Raw genomic sequence first — 19234 nt, 5'->3', positions numbered from 1 at the left:
CACGGCAGTATTCCCTATGTCTTTGATTCCCTGTGGTTCCTCTCCTGGAGCTGAGAGCATTGTACACGTTAGGTCATCCTATCCCCGCAGCCACCCTATGGAGAAGGCATTATTACTACCTGACAGATGAGGGCACTGAGATAAGGAGAGCTCTGCAGCAGGAGCTGGATACACTTGGTCTTTTCGGTCCTCAGATGACAGGTGCTCTTATCCCCATTTGCAGACAAGGAAGCAAAGGGTTCAGTCCGTGTCAGGGGCTACGACTGTGAGTTCTCACAGCGTTCCAGGCTCTGGCAGAGCACCTGTAGCTCTGTGTGGGGTTTGTCCCTTTACATCTGGCTCCCTGACGTGGTGCGGAACTCCGTCCCAAGGACAAGAACTTAGACCAATTCTTTCTTGAATTAATAAAACGTTGGATAGACGGGAGACAGGAAAAGAGTCAGGCAAGAGTGGATAAACAGACGGAGGGAGGGAGAAAGAAAGAAGGGGGAGGGAGGGAGGAATAGATGAAAGGATGGATGAATAGATGGATGGATGAGTAGATGGATGGACAGAAGGGTGGATAGATAGATGAGTACACACATGGGGGAAGAAAAGGGACTAAAGTAAATTTCTGTCACGACTCCCCAGCCATGCATTTTCCACCTCACAACTAAAAAGAATTTGTGTCCTTTTCTCTCTTTCCAACCCCTATATAACAGAACTTCCTCAAAGTGTAAGGAATCCCCATGCTAGTCGCTCTGGTAGGACAGATCTAATGCCTATCAAGAGACTGAGATGCAGGTTATACAAAGGTCCACTTTGGAGCTAAATGAGCACACACACAGAGCTATGTTATGTAGAATAAAGATGGGCACCATCAAAGCACACTCATTGCTGGGAAGAGGCCACGGATTGATGTAATTGATCGATTTTAGGACTAAGTAGAGAGTCTGTCTCACCCTGGCTTTGCCTCCTCTCAGGTCACAGCCTCTGGAATAGGAGCTTCAGAGAACACCCTCCTTTCGACGTGCCGGATGCCAAGGGCGGCTTCCTTCCCCTTGCTCTCGGGGGCTTCTACATGTTCCTCACAATGATCATCCTGCTCCAGGTAGGAAGACTCCCCCCCTCCTAGGGGCTTGAGAAGACCTGTGGCCAACCCCTGAGTAACTTGGTGAAATAAAGAAAAATCATTGCTGGCCCCAGCAAAGAACTAATTGGACTGAGATGGGGAAATGTTCATTGCTTCTTGTGGGTCTGTGAAAGTATTCACATGTGGGGTGATGTCAGAACCAATTCTGCCTGTGGAGGGGATCCTGCCCCCAGATAATAGCAGAAGAAAATATTTATCAGGCTTTTCTATGGAAGAGTAAGATTCCAGCAGTGACCCACATGTGCCTGGCGCTTTGCCAGATATAGAACAGGTAAAACCCTAGTGACCTGAGAACAAAAGAGGATAAAGTAGCACACAGAGAACTAACTGTCAAGCCCTAAGCATTGAGAGAAAGAAACCACAGGTTAGCGTTTTAGCACTTGGTAGATTGAGATGGGAAAAAAAAAAAAACCACCATAGAGCACCTACACTGAGAGAGGCAGTAAGGAATAAAGACATAAATTTTAAAAAAGTCTTCAGGCTCTATAAGAAATTACAATCTATGAAAAGACGAGGAACTTTCTGGTTTTGTTTTGATGAAGCTTCATCTACATTCAAATTCTTATACTATACGAAGGTGTTTCCACATCCTCTGATTGGTGAACCTTTTTAAATCACTAGTTCATTTATTCACTTCACAGAGTAACCCTTCTTCCTTGTGAATCAGATCACAGCCCTGCTCTGCACAGAACCCTCAGATGGTTTCCCATCCTTCAACGTGAAATCCAAAGTCCTTCCCGCAGCAGCCAGGCCCTCAGTGATCTTGACCCTGACTCCCTCCCTGACCCATCTCCTCACTCACGTTCAAGGCCTGCTTACTCTTACCCCCCAACCTCCCGACCCGCTCCCACCACAGCCTTTGCTGGGAACGCTCCCCCTCCCACATACAACCTCACGACCCACCCTCCTTTCTTCAGTATCTGCTCAAAGCTTGTGTTTTATAAAAGAGTCCCTCCCGACCATCACCATCTACCTTCTTGACCGTGTCTTTATGAGACTTACCACCACCCCATGTATATGTATTTGCTCATTTACTGAGTGTGAGGTTTTCAAGGCCAGAGATTTTGTTGTGCTCACTGCTGGTTCAGGATCTGGAGCAACACGTGACACACAGCAAGTGCTCAAAGGATCTTAGGCACTGAGTCAGTGGACAGTGATCGACAAGGGATCCAAATACCTGTAAAAGTGGGCGGCCACCCGCGCTGGCCTAGGGATCCCCGGGGGTCAGGAGACTCTGGGCAGAGGCAGCAGAGCTCCTCACCTCTCACACTCAGCCATTACACAAACAACAGCGAGTGCCTACCTCATACCAGACACCCTGGGTGAAGAAGACATGTCCCTTTTTCAGATTCCCCTAAGAATTCCAAGAAAGGCATGAAGTCACTGACCTTTAATTTCTCAGGGCAAGTCCCCCGTATGAGCTGACCTCAGCTTTCCATTGAATGCCTTTTCTACCCACCAGTGAGGGTCCTGAGACAGGGTCCCCACTTGTTCCTGACTCGGGAGTCCCTCTCCTTGTAGGTGCTGATTCCCATTTCCCTGTACGTGTCCATTGAGCTGGTGAAGCTCGGGCAAGTCTTCTTCCTGCACAACGACCTTGACCTGTACGATGAAGAGACCGATTTGTCCATTCAGTGTCGAGCCCTCAACATCACGGAGGACTTGGGCCAGATCCAGTACATCTTCTCGGACAAGACGGGGACGCTGACCGAGAACAAGATGGTGTTCCGGCGTTGCACCATCGTGGGCTGCGAGTATTCTCACCAAGAAAATGGTACGAGGGCTCCCAGGGGCCCCCCATCCCTCTCCCTAAAGGAAGCACCCTACTCTTCTAAGACAACAGCAGTAAAAGACGTTATCCTGGCTCCCCACCGAGGCGGTGTGGCTCTGTGGAAAGTAGCTTCCTATATACCTCTGGGCTTCCTTGTCACAGATCAGTGCTGTTCTTATCACTGGTAAACTTTCATTTCTTCACAGGGCTATCAGTGGTCTCCTGCGCAGTAACCCTCCACTTGATCTTTGGTGCCATTTACACACAGGATTTTTATCTATCAGGAATGAACTTGGGGACATGTCCCAAGCATGTACCAGTCATAGAGCCAAGGTTTAAGAATTTCTCAGGTCAACTTACCTGAAAGGGCAGGCATAGGTCTCGGCACTGTCAGATTTGGTCCATCCAAGATGCCTTCCATGCCAACTCATCTCTTGGATTTTGACTGAGATAAAGCTTCAGCTTAGGAGATATGGCAGTACAATGCCTGGACTGTCACCTTGCATGACAACGTGGCCTATAAAGCCGATCCCCTCAGTTCTACTCACCTCCGCCACACACAGACTTTCTGACTAAGAGAAGAAACTCTCCAGAGAGCAGCATTCATTCTTTTGAGTGGGAGGGATACAGAAAGACAAAGAAAGTGGTATTATAGGTAACCCACGTCCCCTTGCCGTGGTGGTAACCATTGACATGGGAGCTCCAAATGCTTTTCAATAATAAAAGCATCAGTACTTAGAGTGTGCTAATCACTTGAACACACTGTGTCATTAAGTCTTCTAACAACCATCTGAGTTAGGTACTTTTTACAACTCCTATTGAGGAAATAGAGGCACAGGTTTCGTCAAAGCTCAATGTAGCTAGCGGGGAGGAGAGCCAGGATTTGAACCTATGTGACTTAGTGACACCTCTCCTTCTCCCTAGTTTCCAGAGCTGTACAAGGTTCTTCCTCTGTGTTCTTATCTGCACTCCCAAAGTCTGGACCTCCCCAAGCATGGTTGGCAAAGATATGACAGGGGCAATCACAGGACTCCTTTCTTGCAGCCAAGCGACTGGAGACCCCAAAGGAACTGGACTCAGACAGTGAAGAGTGGACCCAGTACCAGTGTCTGTCCTTCCCAGCCAGATGGGCCCAGAGCCCAGCAGCAGTGAGAAGCCAAGGAGGGGTCCAGCCTCTGAGGAGGTGCCAGAGTGCCCGGGTACCCATCCAGGGCCACTCTCGACAAAGGTCCGTGGGACGCTGGGAAAATGCACAGTCTCCGGTGGCCTTTAGCAGCTCCATAGTAAGTCCCTGACTTTTCCTCTTTGAATTGCAAGCGGTCTCTACTGGGGACAAATAGGAGTGGGCTTTGGAATGTGAGAGAAAAGACCATATAAGTGCTTAAGAGCTCTCAAAATGGCAGCCCTTGGTCTTGAATGTAATTCACATACAAATTTTGTTGGGTATATACAATTTGTGTTCATGCAGATGGGCAGGTGTGCAGAGAGACTTGTGCAGAGAAGCTTCACTGCAGGTGCAAGCCTCAGATTATATAGGGCCTATGTCTGGAGGTCCCCAGGAAACAGTTTGGGGGAGCAGGCAAGCCAAGGCTGAAGGGTGGGCACAAAGATGGAGTCAGGGGTACTGCTGCAAGTGCTGCTAGAACTGGGAGGTGCAGGGACCTCCTTTGAAAAAACCTAGTACAACTTTGTGTATGACTCAGGCTGTGGCATCCTCAAGGCTTCATGAGACAAAGGTTGGCCATGTGGCTCACTAGATGGCCAGCCCCACACAGCCCTCTCTGGGAACAGGCACCTAGTTGAGGAGAAGATACAAAGAGCAATGATTTAAGCTAGGGTACAGGCCTGCACTAGGTTTCCAGGCAGGGCCACCACAAACCAAATAAAAAACTGGACAAGGGGAGTGGGAATGAAAAAAAGACACTCACACATATGATGATGGCGATCGCGGACTTCAGTGATCCTGAAGACGCTGAGTTTATTCTGTCCCCAGAATTTATACCTTCTGTGGACGTGCAGTTTAACAAGTACAAAAATTCATTACCTAGTTAACAGTGAATCTTTAACTTTAACACAGGAGACACAAAATTTACTGAAACTTCCATATGTAATTATCTTATCAATTGTCCTGATAGGCATCAGCCTTCTGTTCTGGGAACTGGCCACTCCCACCACATTCCTGAGCAGCATGCAAGCACTCTCCAGATGCAGGCAGAGACAATTGCTTCAGGGGGAGGAAATAGGTTAAGTATAAACTGAGCCATTAAGGCTTTAAAGTTAACTGCAACCATGGCTCCCCACACATTTCAAATGTTCAGTATTTAGAATTTGGGAGATTTTGTATAAACCTATAGATGTCTGGCTTCTATTTTAAAATGGAATTGGGCAAATTCTCCATGTTAAGCCAGCATTTCATTTTGGCAGTAATTGGCTTGAATTAAGAAGTGGATGCCTCTTAGACTGGGCATGTGGTCTTCTGTTCAGCATAGCCCCCCACCCTCTGACTCTGTTTATCCCCATCAGTGAGCTGAGAGGGTCAGCAGCATGCCCCTTAGGCATGCTGTGTGTTTTCCCAACATACAGTTAAGAGGAAAGAGAAATATATGCCATGCCCATATTGCTATAAAGTAGAAAAACAAAAGATAAGCCTACAGGCTTTTGCATTTCAAGAGAAATGAAAGAATATCTTTTTTGTGATCATCAAAAAGAGTCTTAAATTGTTATGAAGCAAAGACATGTATCAAAATCACCTAGCATGCTTCACGCCCTTAGATTAACTGCCTGGCCTCTATGGCCATTTGACTTTGCAACTTTGGTCTGGGGCTTTCTGCATGTGGTCCCTTCACATTTGGTCCACTGGGACAGCCGACCCAAAATGCCCTGGTAGCAGATTGAGTTCCTTCCCCAAGATTCCACAGCATTTCCCAGAAGTCAAGGCCAGAACCAGGGCCTTCGGACTCCTGCCCCGTTTCACTTTCCACCGCATCATGCTCTTTCTCTAGGAAACACATTATCTGGAACCTTCTGCACTTACAGAAAAGTCTACAGCTATCTTGAATAAGACAACACAAACTAAAAGAGGGACCTAAAGTTTTACCGTGTTTCCCCGAAAATAAGACCTAGTTGGACAATCAGCTCTAATGCGTCTTTTGGAGCAAAAATTAATATAAGATCCAGTCTTATTTTACTATAATGTAAGACTGGGTATAATATAATATAATATAATATAATATAATATAATATAATATAATATAATATAATATAATATAATACTGGGTCTTATATTAATTTTTGCTCCAAAAGACGCATTAGAGCTGATTGTCCGGCTATGTCTTATTTTCAGGGAAACATGGTATTATCCCATTATTAGGATATCAAAAATGGACCTTTAGGTGAATTCCCTTCCAGTCTTTTATTTCCCCCATTACTAACACACATAACTATATATATTTAACATTTTTGTAGTTATAGTACATACAAATGGTAGGTGCTAGCTACCATTTGTTTTGTGTGTTTTTTTAAAAAAAAGTCTGGCATGATATCAAAAGCATTGTCCATATTGCTATCTTTTGTATTCATAACCCAGGACTATGTTTTCTGACTGTAACAAGGAAGAAATGCTGTGAGTCTGTGTTTTTTGGGTTGCTACTTCTCTAAACCTTCGCGTGAGCACAAAGTTGCATTAACTTGCTTCTGTTATTATGCACAGAAATGCAACATTTGGCAACCAACAACAATGTGTTAAGAAGTCATGCTCATAAACGTCCAATAGGAATGATCCATAGATGCTGTCAGGAAGATTTTTGGTTTCTTCTTTTCTCTTTGATTTTCCCATCTGAGATAACAGGACATGCATTTTGTCAAGTCATTCTCGTCTTTAATTCTGTCCCCTCTGAATGGAATGCTCTTCCCCCAAATACTTGAACATAAATACTTGAACAACAAATTCAGTAATTTCTCATTAGGCACACATTCTAGGTTTGCACTGTGTGCATCTTTTGGCCCTAACCATGGGTATCCCGTGTGTCTAAGAATGTCTCCCCCAGGACACAGGGAGAGAAAAGGAACCTTCCTTGGTGGATCTCAGTTGGGATGCACAGATTCACTACCCCCATGTTCAACCTGACAAATCTCAGTCGCCCAGAAAAACTAATCCTGAGCCAGCCAGTATAAGTTTTCTTCGGGACCCTTCGCTAAGTCAGTGAAAGGGACACATTAACATAACCTCTGAGCCATCGCCAGGTCCTGGATGTCGTCATACTGCCCTGGCCGGCACTTTCAAAGGCAATTCTAAGTTTCATTCAGGAAACAATAAGGAAATGGACATGTAGGTTAAGACCATATCCTTGTTGCCTGCACAGGTGAGGATGGTGACGTGTTCTCTTTATGAATTGCCATATATGTCATTCTACTGTCTGGTTGCTTGATAATCTGGGGTTAGAGAGACAGTGGCACCCCAGGTAGTTGTTAGGGAGGGAACTGGGCTAAGGGTCAGGAAACGTAGGTTCTGGTTCCAGCTCTGGGTAGCTTTAAACAACCTGTGAAACCTCTGTCTTTATTTGAGCTGCTGAAAATACTTTGCTTACAACTCTCACCAACTGTTCTAAAAATCCAATAACATCATGTTTGTGCTGACCTGCAAAGTCCCTTCCAGCTATACATTAGGCACACGTGGGGTCAGACGCACCAGGCTTACGTCTCAGCTCCACCATGTATTAGCTCTGGGACTTTGGTCAACTGACTGAGCTGGAGGTTTCAATGTTCCCATTTTAAAAAGCATTATTGTTCTGCCTCGTGAGTTTGTTTTGAGGGTTTAATTCTCAAAATCATGTGTTCTAGACAGATGGATAACTAATAGAAGTTGTAAATGTTCTTTCTGAAGGAAAGCCTGCTGCTTTGGACAAATGGTCCCATATCTAGAGACTTGGAAGCAACACGGGAATTTTTGTAAATATAGCGTTGAGCCCACTCCCCTGAGATTCTGGTATATTTGGTTGAGGGTAAGGCCTGAATATTTTTATTTCTGATGATTCTAGTGAGCATCCTGGATTGAGAACCTCTCGAAGCAATACTATGGCCCCACTAGGAAATCATCTACATTTGGCTCAAATAGGCACCTCCTACAGCCTAGAGGGTATTGGCCGAAAGGAGTGATTTATGCTGCCTTAAAGGGATCTGACACTAACCTGTAAAATGTCTGTGGCTGCAGTGGCAGATCCTTGACACTGTCTGGAGCAACCCCGGTGGATCTCCTGCCCCACCCCACGCCAGCAGAGCTTTCCTCCCCTTCCACCTGCCCACCTGGCATTCAGCCCAGTCTGATCACCTCTTGGCATCACCAGCTCTTTAGCTTCCCTTTGGAAACTCAGTCAGAACTTGCTTCTGAAACCCCATGAGTCAGGGCGTGGTAGCTCACACCCTACCACAGTCTAAAGAAGCCTGTTCTTGGGTTCCTGGGCCCCTCACTCTAAACCAAAACTAAAATGAGTGCCAACAATAACAACAAAAGCTGGGTTTTTTTTATTTTACTACAAAGAACAAGGAAGCATTGGTCATTTGTCACCTAATTGGCTGCTATAAAAATCTGTGGCTTTGAGGTGGAGTGATATACTTATGAAAGTGTGGATTGCTGAGCCAGGGTTTAATCATACTGGCAGATGGAAAATGAACTGCCTTTTTTTTGTTCCTGGTCTGTAAGCAGCCAAGATTAGAGCAAAGAGTCTTTGTTTAGAAGTGCTACTTGCAAAATGTTTTCCAGAACCATCAGACCAAAGAATATTTTCCTAATCATAAAATTTGCTTTGGAGCCAGTTAGGCTGTCCTCCAAACCTCACCATCACTTCCTTCTGTGGGCATGGCCCCTCCCATCCCTCCGGAAAGAATGCAATAGACAAAAGTAAAGGAGGTGTGTTTGGCCTTCTGCTTCCTTTCCTTAATCTTGGTCTTCCATTCTTTCTTTGGAAGAGATTTGTGCAGCACTTCCGGTCTGTTCCAGGTTGGGGGGGACAGCCCACGTACACCCTCAAACACACACTCCCACTGGAAGGTTAGATAAGAGTCCTGGTTTAATTAGCCGAGCGCACCGAAATTGTTTGGGAAGTGATGGGACACGTACACAGGAACAGACGAAGCCTCTCTCTGCTGTGCTTCCCTAGGGGGACACATGGCTGCAGCAACCTTATTCACAAAGAGTGGGGTCTTGTAAGATCTGGAAAACTCCCTTCTTGCTAGGCCAGAGTCTGTTTGTTTTGGGTTTTTTTACCCCCTTGGGGCTTACATCCCATTTGGGAAAAGCTTACCTTAACCATCCATGTGTTTCTGTTTAAGCAAAAATGTACAAATATTGGGCTCTCCCTATTCTTGAACCAAACTCAGCATCATCAAGGCTACAACATCAGCCAGGGCAAACATCACTGCCTGAAACAATATTCCAGCCTCCCGCTCGTCAGCAACCAGGAAAGTTGTGTCCACGATAATAGTACAGCCACATGGTTAAGTAATCCAAGGGAACCAAAGGGCAAATGGTAGGAAGTAGGTCTCCCTCCCTCCTCTGTTCCCCACCACCCCGGAGACAACCACTGTTTGAAGTTCCCTGTGTCCTTCCCAGAGCTGTTTTACCGACATAGAAGCAAACAAGTCTGGTATACATGTGAGCATGTCCTTTACTGCAAACAGAAGCATACCGTGCACACTGGTTTAGACTTGCTTTTTTTTTTAACCTAATGAATCTTGGGGAATATTTCATATATGTAGGCAGACAGACAGACAGACATTCAGTAGAGCACTGCTGGATCCTTATTCTAGTGGCTGTTAGAATTTCTTGGATGGTTGAACTATCATCTGTTTATATATGTGTGTTTCTAGAGTATTTATTTTTAAAGCATAATTGCTAAATTGTGAGTGTGTGCATTTTTTATTTTGATTGATACTTCCCGAGAGGTTGTCCCAGTTTAGAGACTCACCAACAACAAATAGAAGGGTTTGCTTCCTCCCACCTTTGCCAGTTCTGTGTATCTCAGTATCTACTACTCACACTGTGGTCCTTGGACCCGCACCACTTGGGAGCTTGTGGAAAGTCCACTCCAGACTCGCTGAATCAGCATCTGTGTTTTCACAATTGATGTGTGTGTACATTAAGTTTGGGGAGTGCTGGCATGGTGTTTAAGGGTTCAGGTTTTGGCTTCATGCGGAACTGGTTTCAAGTCCCAGGTCTTTTGTTGAATTTGTGACCTTGGACAAGTTACTTAACATCAGGGAGCCTCATTCGGCTCAATTAAAATGGGAGAATGATAGTAATTATTTCAGTGGTGCTGCGATGATTAAGTGATGTATGTGCTCTGAGTTGTGGGTCAACATAATCTCACCATAATACTAGGATCCTTATGGGTGTCGTGTGAGCTCAGAGATCACCTTCCTCAAAGAGGGTGTGTAAGAGCATTAGCAGCCCCAGGGAGGACAGACTCTGACTTCTAGAGTCATTGCTTTTTGTAGTCAGAGGAGATACAGTCTGGGACTTTTTCCTTCACAGGATTTTTTTAAAATCTCAATTTCGATTTTTATCTGTAAAGCCTGCTAGCTCCTTGGCCCTCGGTCTTCACTCTGTTTGACTCAGTCAAGATGCTCTCAGTTCATCTTTTTCAGCCATTGACTCTCTTTTTTCTAAATATTAAACTGTGAACTCTGACCACTGGTAGAAATGGTCTTATGTAGAAACTTCTTTGCAGAATGGCTTTTCTCATAGCTAACTATTGAGAGCCGGTGCTTGTTGAACTTCTGCTTTAAACAAAGCAGTAGTTGGAGATCTAGAAGACAAAACTTTGTGGGAAATGGCCGTCTCTGTCTTTGAGGCTGTAACCTCATCTGTAGAGAGAAGATAAGAGATTTGAATTTAAAACATAGGTCAATATGTGGTGAGTTCCAAAGGATAGGACAAGTGGCAATTTCTACAAAGATGTCAAAAATGTCAGTCAGTCAGCTTCAGCCCACAAATTAAAAAATAATAATAATAATAATAAGGAGTTCTCACATCATCTCTGCTTTATCTTGAAAAATCAAGAGATTTGGCAAACTTGACCATCACTGGAGCATTTCACTAGCATAGCAGTTGCCATCTTTTAGACGGGGCAGGACTTGCCGTCTCCCAGCCCCCACCACCCCAAAGTGTGCTCATCTGTACTATGGAAATGTACTCCCGTGACACTGAGTTCAGGACCCTGCTATTATGGCTCAGAAGACAGAGTCTCATTGACATGAGGGACTTCTCGTGGTTATTCAAGTCAAGGTAGGATTTTGGTAGACAGGAGAGGACTTTTCAAACCAGGTGAGATCAGAGGTGGAGAAGGGGAGTATTCATCCAGGAGGCAGCAAACAGACCACCCGGCTAAGCTGAGGGTCTGCATGAAGCGATGGGAGTGAGGGTGGAAAGGCAGACTGTGAAGGCATTCAGATGACAGGGTGCATTGATTGTGCTAACATGAGGATCTCCCGAAGTGTCTTCGAGCTCAAGAATACCCCTGGGGAAAACGGTGTGTTAGGAAGATGCACGGGTGAGACATATGAAGGGTTAGAAGGAAAAGAGGTGAGAGGCAGCAACATCAGTTTCGAGGTGATGCAGAAATCCAGGATTGAGGGCTAGAGGATCTGAGCCAGGCGGAAAGCATCAGGAACAGGGGACAAATGGAGGAGACACTGCTGGGAGGGGAGAACTGCGAGAGCCTATAATGGATGGACATGTGGGGTGAGTGAAACAGAGGAGTCCGATAAGAATCTGTAATGACCCAGCTTGCAGGAGAGGGAGACATGCGGGATGCAAGACCGCAGGGACGACTGTGTCATCCTTTCCCCAGGCGTGCACAGAACCTGGAGGGGGCCTTCCTCCCCTCCCTTCAGGAAAGACTCTCACCCAGGCCTTTCTCTCTCAGGAAAAAGATGTGACTCCAGATAAAAACCTACTGACCAAGGTGCGAGATGCTACCCTGTGGCTGGAGGCCTTGCCAGACTCCAGACCTGCCAAGACTTCCCGCTCTACCACTGCCTCCATCGCTGACTTCTTCCTTGCCCTAACCATCTGCAACTCTGTCATGGTCTCCACAACCACCGAGCCCAGGCAGAGGGTAAGGACTGATGATGGTGAAGGTGGGAGGGTGGGGTAGGGGCAAGGGGTGAAGCCCCAAACAGGGAGACAAGACCCTTGGGCCCTAACCACTCCCTGTGTCACCATTTCATCACTCTGAGACCTTGAACAGATCTTTTACCCTTTCTGGCCCTCAGGTTCATTTTTAAATAAAATTAAAAAAGTTATACATGAGCTCTCTGTGTAGCTTTCAAATTTGGTGTCTATCTGCCTACAGGGTAGATATTCAGAGTTAATATTTACTGAGCACTTGCTACATGCCAGGCTCCGTGCCAAATACTCCAGCTGCATTATCATTTCATCCTCACAACCGAGCCACCCTGAGGCACGGCTTCAGATTTAATAAGTGAAGACACAGTGACTCAGAGAGCTTGAATAACTTAAAAGATATATAGTTAATACATGGCAGAACCATCTGTGTGACTCCATAATACCATATTATACTGGTCTCTGCTTTTGTATCGTGCTTAAAAGAAATCATTAACACCACGTGTGGTGTTTTGTCCGTTGGGAGATAATGCAGCTGGATGGCTGTTTATAGAAGGGTATACTTTGAATGATTTTTCGGTACCGAAGATAGCTTTGTCTTTAAGTATTCACAAATTCTCCCCCAAGCTCCCTTGTGACTGATGAGAGTAATTGGGTGTTACACCTTGTGGCTGTGAAAGCAAGAAAAAGAAGGTTCACCCGGGCACCAACCCAGAGGCTCCCCTGACTACGCCCCGACTCCAAACCACCCTGAAAAGTCACTGAAAAGCCGCCAGGTTATCAGAAGTCTTCAAGTTGCTTTGAGAGGCAGGAAGCGTTACCTGAGAAATTAACTCCATTTGCAAGAGGGGAAGAAGCACCACTGTAGGAAGGACAGCATCCACCTCTCCATTTTCAATTTAATGAGGAGGGTTTAGCTGGTCCATCATGAAGATGCCAACCTCTGGGGTCAGAACCAGATTTGAGTGCCAGTGTTACCACCTACACACTGGCTGATCATGGCCAATTTACTTAACTTCTCTGTGCCTCAATTTCCTCATCCATAAATTGGGATGATAGTATCCCATGAAGTTGCTGGGAGATGACACAAGATGCTGCACGGAAAGATAAAGGCTTTGGTAAGGGTATGGGGAATGTGAACTCTTCTTATGGGGCTGGCTTATGTCTCCCTTCTTTCCTTTTCCCTGATTAGAGTGGAATGGTCATTGGAATGTCAGGGATGGAGGAAACAGCCGGCCTAACTCCCTCATTTTATATGTGGGTAAACTGAGGCTCACCTAGGGGAGAAGACTTGCCCACAGTCACAGAAGACCCAAATAATCCATTCATTGCAAAAGGACCTTTAAATTCTATCCATGGAGAGCTTGGTAATTTTTTTCCTAACATTGAGAATAATGTTCTCCTTCCCTCCTTTGATCTCCAGGTCACCATGCCACCCTCAACCAAGGTTCTGGGGACATCCCTGGAGAAGATTCAGCAGCTCTTCCAGAAGCTGAAGCTTTCAAGCCTCAGCCAGTCATTCTCGTCCACTGTGCCCTCTGACACTGACCTGGGGGAGAGTTTGGGGGCCAACATGCCCACCACAGACTCAGAAGAAAGAGACGATGTGTCTGTGGGCAGTGGAGGCTACTCCACTGATGGCGGCTACAAGAGCAGCACGTGGGACCAGGGCGACACCCTGGCATCTGGGTCTGACGCTTCCTTGGAGGAGGTGCTGGGGGCCCCGGCCCTAGGCTTGGCCAGCCCCGAGCTCTGTTACGAGGCCGAGAGCCCTGACGAGGCTGCCCTGGTCCATGCTGCCCGTGCCTACAGCTTCACACTGGTGTCCCGGACACCCGAGCAGGTGACCGTGCGCTTGCCCCAGGGCACCTGCCTCACCTTTGATGTCCTCTGCACTCTGGCCTTCGATTCTGTCAGGAAGAGAATGTCCGTGGTTGTGAGGCACCCGCTGACCGGTGAGATCGTCATCTACACCAAGGGCGCCGACTCGGTTATCATGGACCTTCTGGAAGACCCAACCTGTGGTGAGTACCCCTTACCAGGGCTCCAGGAAAAGAGGGCTCCGTGGTTTAAGACGCAGCATAGAATGGTAACGATGAGCTCACGTTATAGAGTCACTCAGTGCAGCGGGTCCCAGCTGGAACACCAGCCCACAGATGCCCTCCCACAAACAGGTCCCTTACCACTGCTGCATTCTACACCTCCTCGACCTGGAGAATTCCAGTGCTTCTTAGCTTATTAAAGACTTTCTATGACTCTTGTAATAGAAAGCCTCTTTAACTTTTTTATCCCAGTTTCTAGTTTTCCAAACCTATTTAAACATGGATTATCCATCCACGATTATTTTTTGCCAGGGCATCCAGTGAAATACCCTACAACACAGTCTTGCCCTAACTTAGTTTTGAAGAGAGGCCAAACTGCAGCCGGAGAGGTAGGTGACCTGAGAGGTGGCACAGCTAACTAGAGGTGAGTCCTAGGCCCAGGTGTCCTGAAACCCCAATCAGAGCTCTTTCCGTGCCGCCAGAACTCCACGCCAGGCTCAGTTCACTCTCGGAAGCCTCAGGTGTCCCTCTTATCATCCTTTTCCCCAGGTTCCCCCAAATGGATTTTCATAAAGTTGCACTAAGCCAAAAAAATGTTCCAAAGTCCCTGCATATCAGTGTCCAATTTTGGAGCGGCCTGAATCAGCGTGCAGCCGTTTCCTGCACACTAACAAGGAGAAGACAGTTATGGGGCTATGATTCTCCCAGGACGGCAGATTCCAGCCAAGCTTTAGAATTGCACAGGCAGCCCTGTGCCTCTTGCATTACCAGCTATGGGTCAGAGCCAAGAGTGTATGGGGATTGATGCGTGTTGAGAATGGGAAGGGAGATAATTGGGTCTCTTCATCCCCAGATTCTGGCAGACAAGTGCTTTCAGTGTTTCTGAGTCAAGGGAGCTATGGCACTCGATCCCTGGGCAACCGCCATCCAAGCCGCCTTGGACATTTTTTTTTTTAATTTGTTTCTCACCTGATTGCAAAATGAATAAGAAATGCTTCCAATGAAAGACATGTGAAAAATGTTCCTATTAAAGTAAAGCTTTGGAAAAAAAAAAGAGGAGGGGAAAAATAACCCTGGGTTTAATATAGTTACCATGTTTGAACCTTCTATTTGACCCTGAGGTTTCTGGGAGTCTTAGCAAAAAGATCAGCAACTCAAAGGTACATAGGGAAGAGGGTTTAATCTCAGGAAACGATGTCTTCGAAAATAAGACATTGCAAATAGTACACAATAAGACAATGCCTACAGACTGCTTAAGGCACCAGGAACAGTAGCTCCTGAAAAAGTGAGAAAATAATCTTTGAGAAGATTTTTCGAGTGCATAAAAACAGCCTTAGAATAGTATCATGGGGAAAACCCGAGCTTCTTGGGCTTTCTTATCTAACGGCTGAGAATTGTATTTTTAATTTTGCATTATATGGAGGGATGGATGAGGGGCACAGAATCTGTGTATTATTGAGGGTCTCTGAAGATCTCAATTTAGCACGGGCAAAGGGTTCTGAGGCTCTTTCCAAGCTCTGCTCTGTAAAGTGTTGCAGCTGATTAGTGACGTCTGTGACATCTTAAAGAAAGTGGTGATGGCATCAGTCATGCCACATACCCACCAACCCAGCATGAAAAATTCTTTTTATCTGGTAGATAAAAGTACTGAAATTTCCAGAATAACAGATAAATTTCTTCTCACAGAAATGTATCACATAGGACTTCATAAAGGGGACTTTGAGCCACACAATGAAATAATTTTTCATCCTAAACACTAGATTTATAGAAAGTACAGAAAATTTTTTTTTCTTCTAAGACCATTTGTTGTGTAGAAAGAAAGCCTGACTCAGCAAACCCTATTGGGTGAACAACTTAGCAATGACATTCAGGTCCATAGCCGTCTTGGGACCTAATTTGCTCGAAGGACTGAAGTAGATGACAGAGAAGATGATGGATAGCATGCCTAACACTTAGCAAACCGTTGGTCACCCAGGGCTAAACTGGATCCAAAGGAAGCACCTTAGGTAATAATAAAGAGTCAGATTCCTGGTCCCTCGTTCCACAGGGCTTCAACTGGGCCTGGGAAACTCTATTATTTGTTGAAGTTCCCAAGTAATTCTGATGCAAACAGATACTTGGGAACAATACCTCAGACCACCTACCCTCCTGAAACAGTACTATTCTCAGCCAGGCTTTTGATTATCAGCTATGGAGAGCAGACAAGTGAAGGCCTCCTGGAGTTATCACCTTCCTGGGCACCCTGACAGCCAGGAGAGCTCCTCCATGTTTCCGGGGAAGGGCTGGAAGGGGATTCCTTCTCTAAAGATTTCAGTGTTAGGAACAAGGGTCCCCTAAGCCTTTGTGCATGACCTCATGGTGGGCAACGACTATTTCAGTGACGGAGATTGATGTAGAAAAGAAGGTGAGGAAAATCCGAGCCCGGACCCAGAAGCATCTAGACTTGTACGCGAGAGATGGGCTTCGAACACTGTGCATTGCCAAGAAGGTAAGAACAAATTCCTCAGTGAGGAGCGGAATGGCTTCAACTCTGATTCTCCCTTTTCTAAGACCTTTAATGTTAGTTGCTTTAATGTTTTCAAAATTGGCTATTTTGACTCACCGCAGAGGGCCCATGACTTGGACAGTTTTGCTGGGGCAGAAATCTGAATGGCAAGGTTCCATATCCGTGTGGTTTTGTGGTTTCCTGCTTTTCATTGTGTATATCATTGGTAACCATAACTCACAACTTTTAATGTTAAGATTTTGCCTTCAGAGTATCCTTTTAAATTTTGCATTATTTGCATAGATTTTAAATGTGGGCGACTTTATGTGACCACATAAAAATCTTGATTTCTGGTTTCTCTGGAAAATTTAGAGGATCTGGCAAACTGGGTCTCCATTCGTGAATGGCAGCAAATAGTTACAGCCATGTAGCGTCTGATCCCTTTGATGAGGATTGTGTTCTGCCGTTTCTGTGGTTGGTCACAGCCCCTGCCATTCCCTATAGCCTTGCCCTCGGCCCAGCTACAGTCATGCAGATTACCCATGTCCTCCAGGTCTTTGACCTTGAAGTCCTTGCAAGGGAGGCAGGCAAAGAGAGCAATGAATCCCAGAGCAGGGCCATCTAATGAAGCACCTAAACTCAGGTAGGGGAGCTATAATGGCTAGATTTATTTCTCCTCCATAAATCCCCGTAGCTCTTCATCTCTTTGATGGTGCTTAGTGCAGCATAGAGTTAAAAGCACGCACTTTAAAGCCAGCCCCACCTAGGTACAAGTCCCATGCTCACCACTTATCTGTTGTGTGACCTTGGACAAGTTTCTTCACCCTTCTTAGTTTCGGATTTTCTTACCTGTAAAACGGTGCTAATGCCCGTATGTCATGCAGTTGTCCTGGAAGTTAACTAAAGTAACACATGTACAGCGCACGCTAACAGTGCTTACTACTCTGTACATTATAATTATACCCTACCACCTTCTATTTTCCATCAAAACTATTGTGCCTATTTCTCTGCCTCTCAGAAGACTGTGAATTCCACAAGAGTGAAAGACCTACCTATGTCCCCTTGGTTTTCCCTATACTGCCGTGCACAGAGGAAAAACCAAGGAATATTTGATGCTTGGACAAAAGAACCATTCATTGCTACAAGAGGCAATGTGCATGTAATGCCAATGGCGGGGTCTAAAGGTGCTGTGGGACTCCCAGGGAGGGAGACATGACCTCTAGTTGGATTCTTCAAGCTTTGGGGCACTACCTCCGATAGCTGGTAGAGCAGTCTACCAGGCTGTGCAAGAGCAGGCTGCTGCTTACCTTTCCAGCCTCATGGCTGGTTCCTCTCTACCTGGCTCCCCATCCTTCAGCTAACTGGTGTGTTCGAGGCAGAAAGCCAAGTTCAGTGCTGTTTCACAGCCTTTGCACTTGCCCCACCCCATAACTGAACCCTTCTCATCATTGGATCTCAACTTGCACGTCACCTTGTCTAAGAGCTCGGAAGGTCCAAATGAAACAGCCCCTCTCCCCAACAGCTGTCACCCTCCCCAGTCACACTTCATCACATCACCCTCTTTATTCTTTGTATAGAACTCCTTGAAATGACTGTTCTTTTACATTGTTACTTGGATAATGTCTCTCACCCTCCAGTAGCATCCAAGCCCAGGCCTGCAGGGATCTTGTCTGTTGATCACTGCTGTATCTCTAGTGGGACAGGGGCTCAACGGATGTTTGGTGATAATATAATATGAGGATCAATCCTTCATGGATTCAAGAAAAAACGATCATTGAGGAGAAAGCCCCATCTAATAGTGTAGTGAAGTTCAAACAGGCCCATAGGAGGCCCGGCACGTGGGAAGGAGGAGGGATTCACCCAGAGCTGTGAATGAGCCTGTTCCTGTCCTGTAGGTTGTAAGCGAAGAGGACTTCCAGCGATGGGCCAGTTTCCGGCGTGAGGCCGAGGCGTCCCTCGACAACCGAGATGAGCTTCTGATGGAGACCGCACAGCGTCTGGAGAATCAACTCACCTTACTCGGTAGCTAAAAATAAGTCTCATTAAATGAAAACTAGGAATGCTGCAACCTAGAAAGGGAGTTCTTGGCCCTGATTCTGACACTGCTACAAATGTGTCTCAATTAGGAACCTTCCCTGGGTGGCCTTCCAGATATTTGGCTCAAAAGGTTTGTGCCAATACCCAACCCAGACTCCACACACAGCTTCCTAAGGCAGGAGCATCCAGCACCCTGCTGGATGCAGCCTAGGACTTTGGTTGCATCTCCTTCACTCGACCAAATGTTTATTGCGTGCCAAGTAGCATGGTGGGCACTGGAGCTACAACAGGGAACAAGAGCCCCAGGCCCTGCACTCCCAGAATTAGAGTCTAGTGAGGAAACTGGATGATTAAACAAGTAATTTCAACAGTGTGATGAGGGCTGGGCTGGAAGGTGTACCGGGTAGGATGGAGGCACAACGTAGAAAGTGCCAGCCTCACCTGAGACCAAGGAGGGTGTGAGACGGCCAGAACTAAATGGAGAAGAGGAGCTTCTGCTCAGGCCAAGGGGGAGAGTGTTCCAGGTGGAAGGAAGGGAGAAAGCCTGGGCCAGCTGCTAACTCAGAGGTCCTCCATGGCTGGACCACGAGTGTGGGGGAGAAAGGATGTGGGTGAGAGGTCAGCAGGACCCAAATTATGAAGGGAC

The 19234-nt window shown here is 46.3% G+C and overlaps 1 protein-coding gene across 3 annotated transcripts in view; it reads left to right on the top strand.

Moving 5' to 3' along the window:
• ATP10B (ATPase phospholipid transporting 10B (putative)) overlaps nucleotides 1-19234 on the top strand; it is a 258806-nt gene that overhangs the window by 206439 nt on the left and 33133 nt on the right. For all 3 annotated transcript variants that reach the window (XM_019740727.3, XM_019740736.3, XM_019740746.3), the window contains 7 exons: nucleotides 963-1090; nucleotides 2654-2906; nucleotides 3948-4186; nucleotides 11825-12016; nucleotides 13448-14048; nucleotides 16445-16554; nucleotides 18447-18573. In XM_019740727.3, the coding sequence (XP_019596286.3) occupies nucleotides 963-1090; nucleotides 2654-2906; nucleotides 3948-4186; nucleotides 11825-12016; nucleotides 13448-14048; nucleotides 16445-16554; nucleotides 18447-18573 (1650 nt within the window). The remainder of the gene's footprint in view (nucleotides 1-962; nucleotides 1091-2653; nucleotides 2907-3947; nucleotides 4187-11824; nucleotides 12017-13447; nucleotides 14049-16444; nucleotides 16555-18446; nucleotides 18574-19234) is intronic.

The sequence above is a fragment of the Rhinolophus sinicus genome, chromosome 5 (genome assembly GCF_057876585.1).
Source record: "Rhinolophus sinicus isolate RSI-liver-muscle chromosome 5, RSI-T2T, whole genome shotgun sequence".
In the NCBI taxonomy this organism is placed as follows: domain Eukaryota; kingdom Metazoa; phylum Chordata; class Mammalia; order Chiroptera; family Rhinolophidae; genus Rhinolophus; species Rhinolophus sinicus.
Note: the sequence above shows the minus strand (reverse complement) of the source record. Positions and strands in the feature narration are given on the sequence as shown.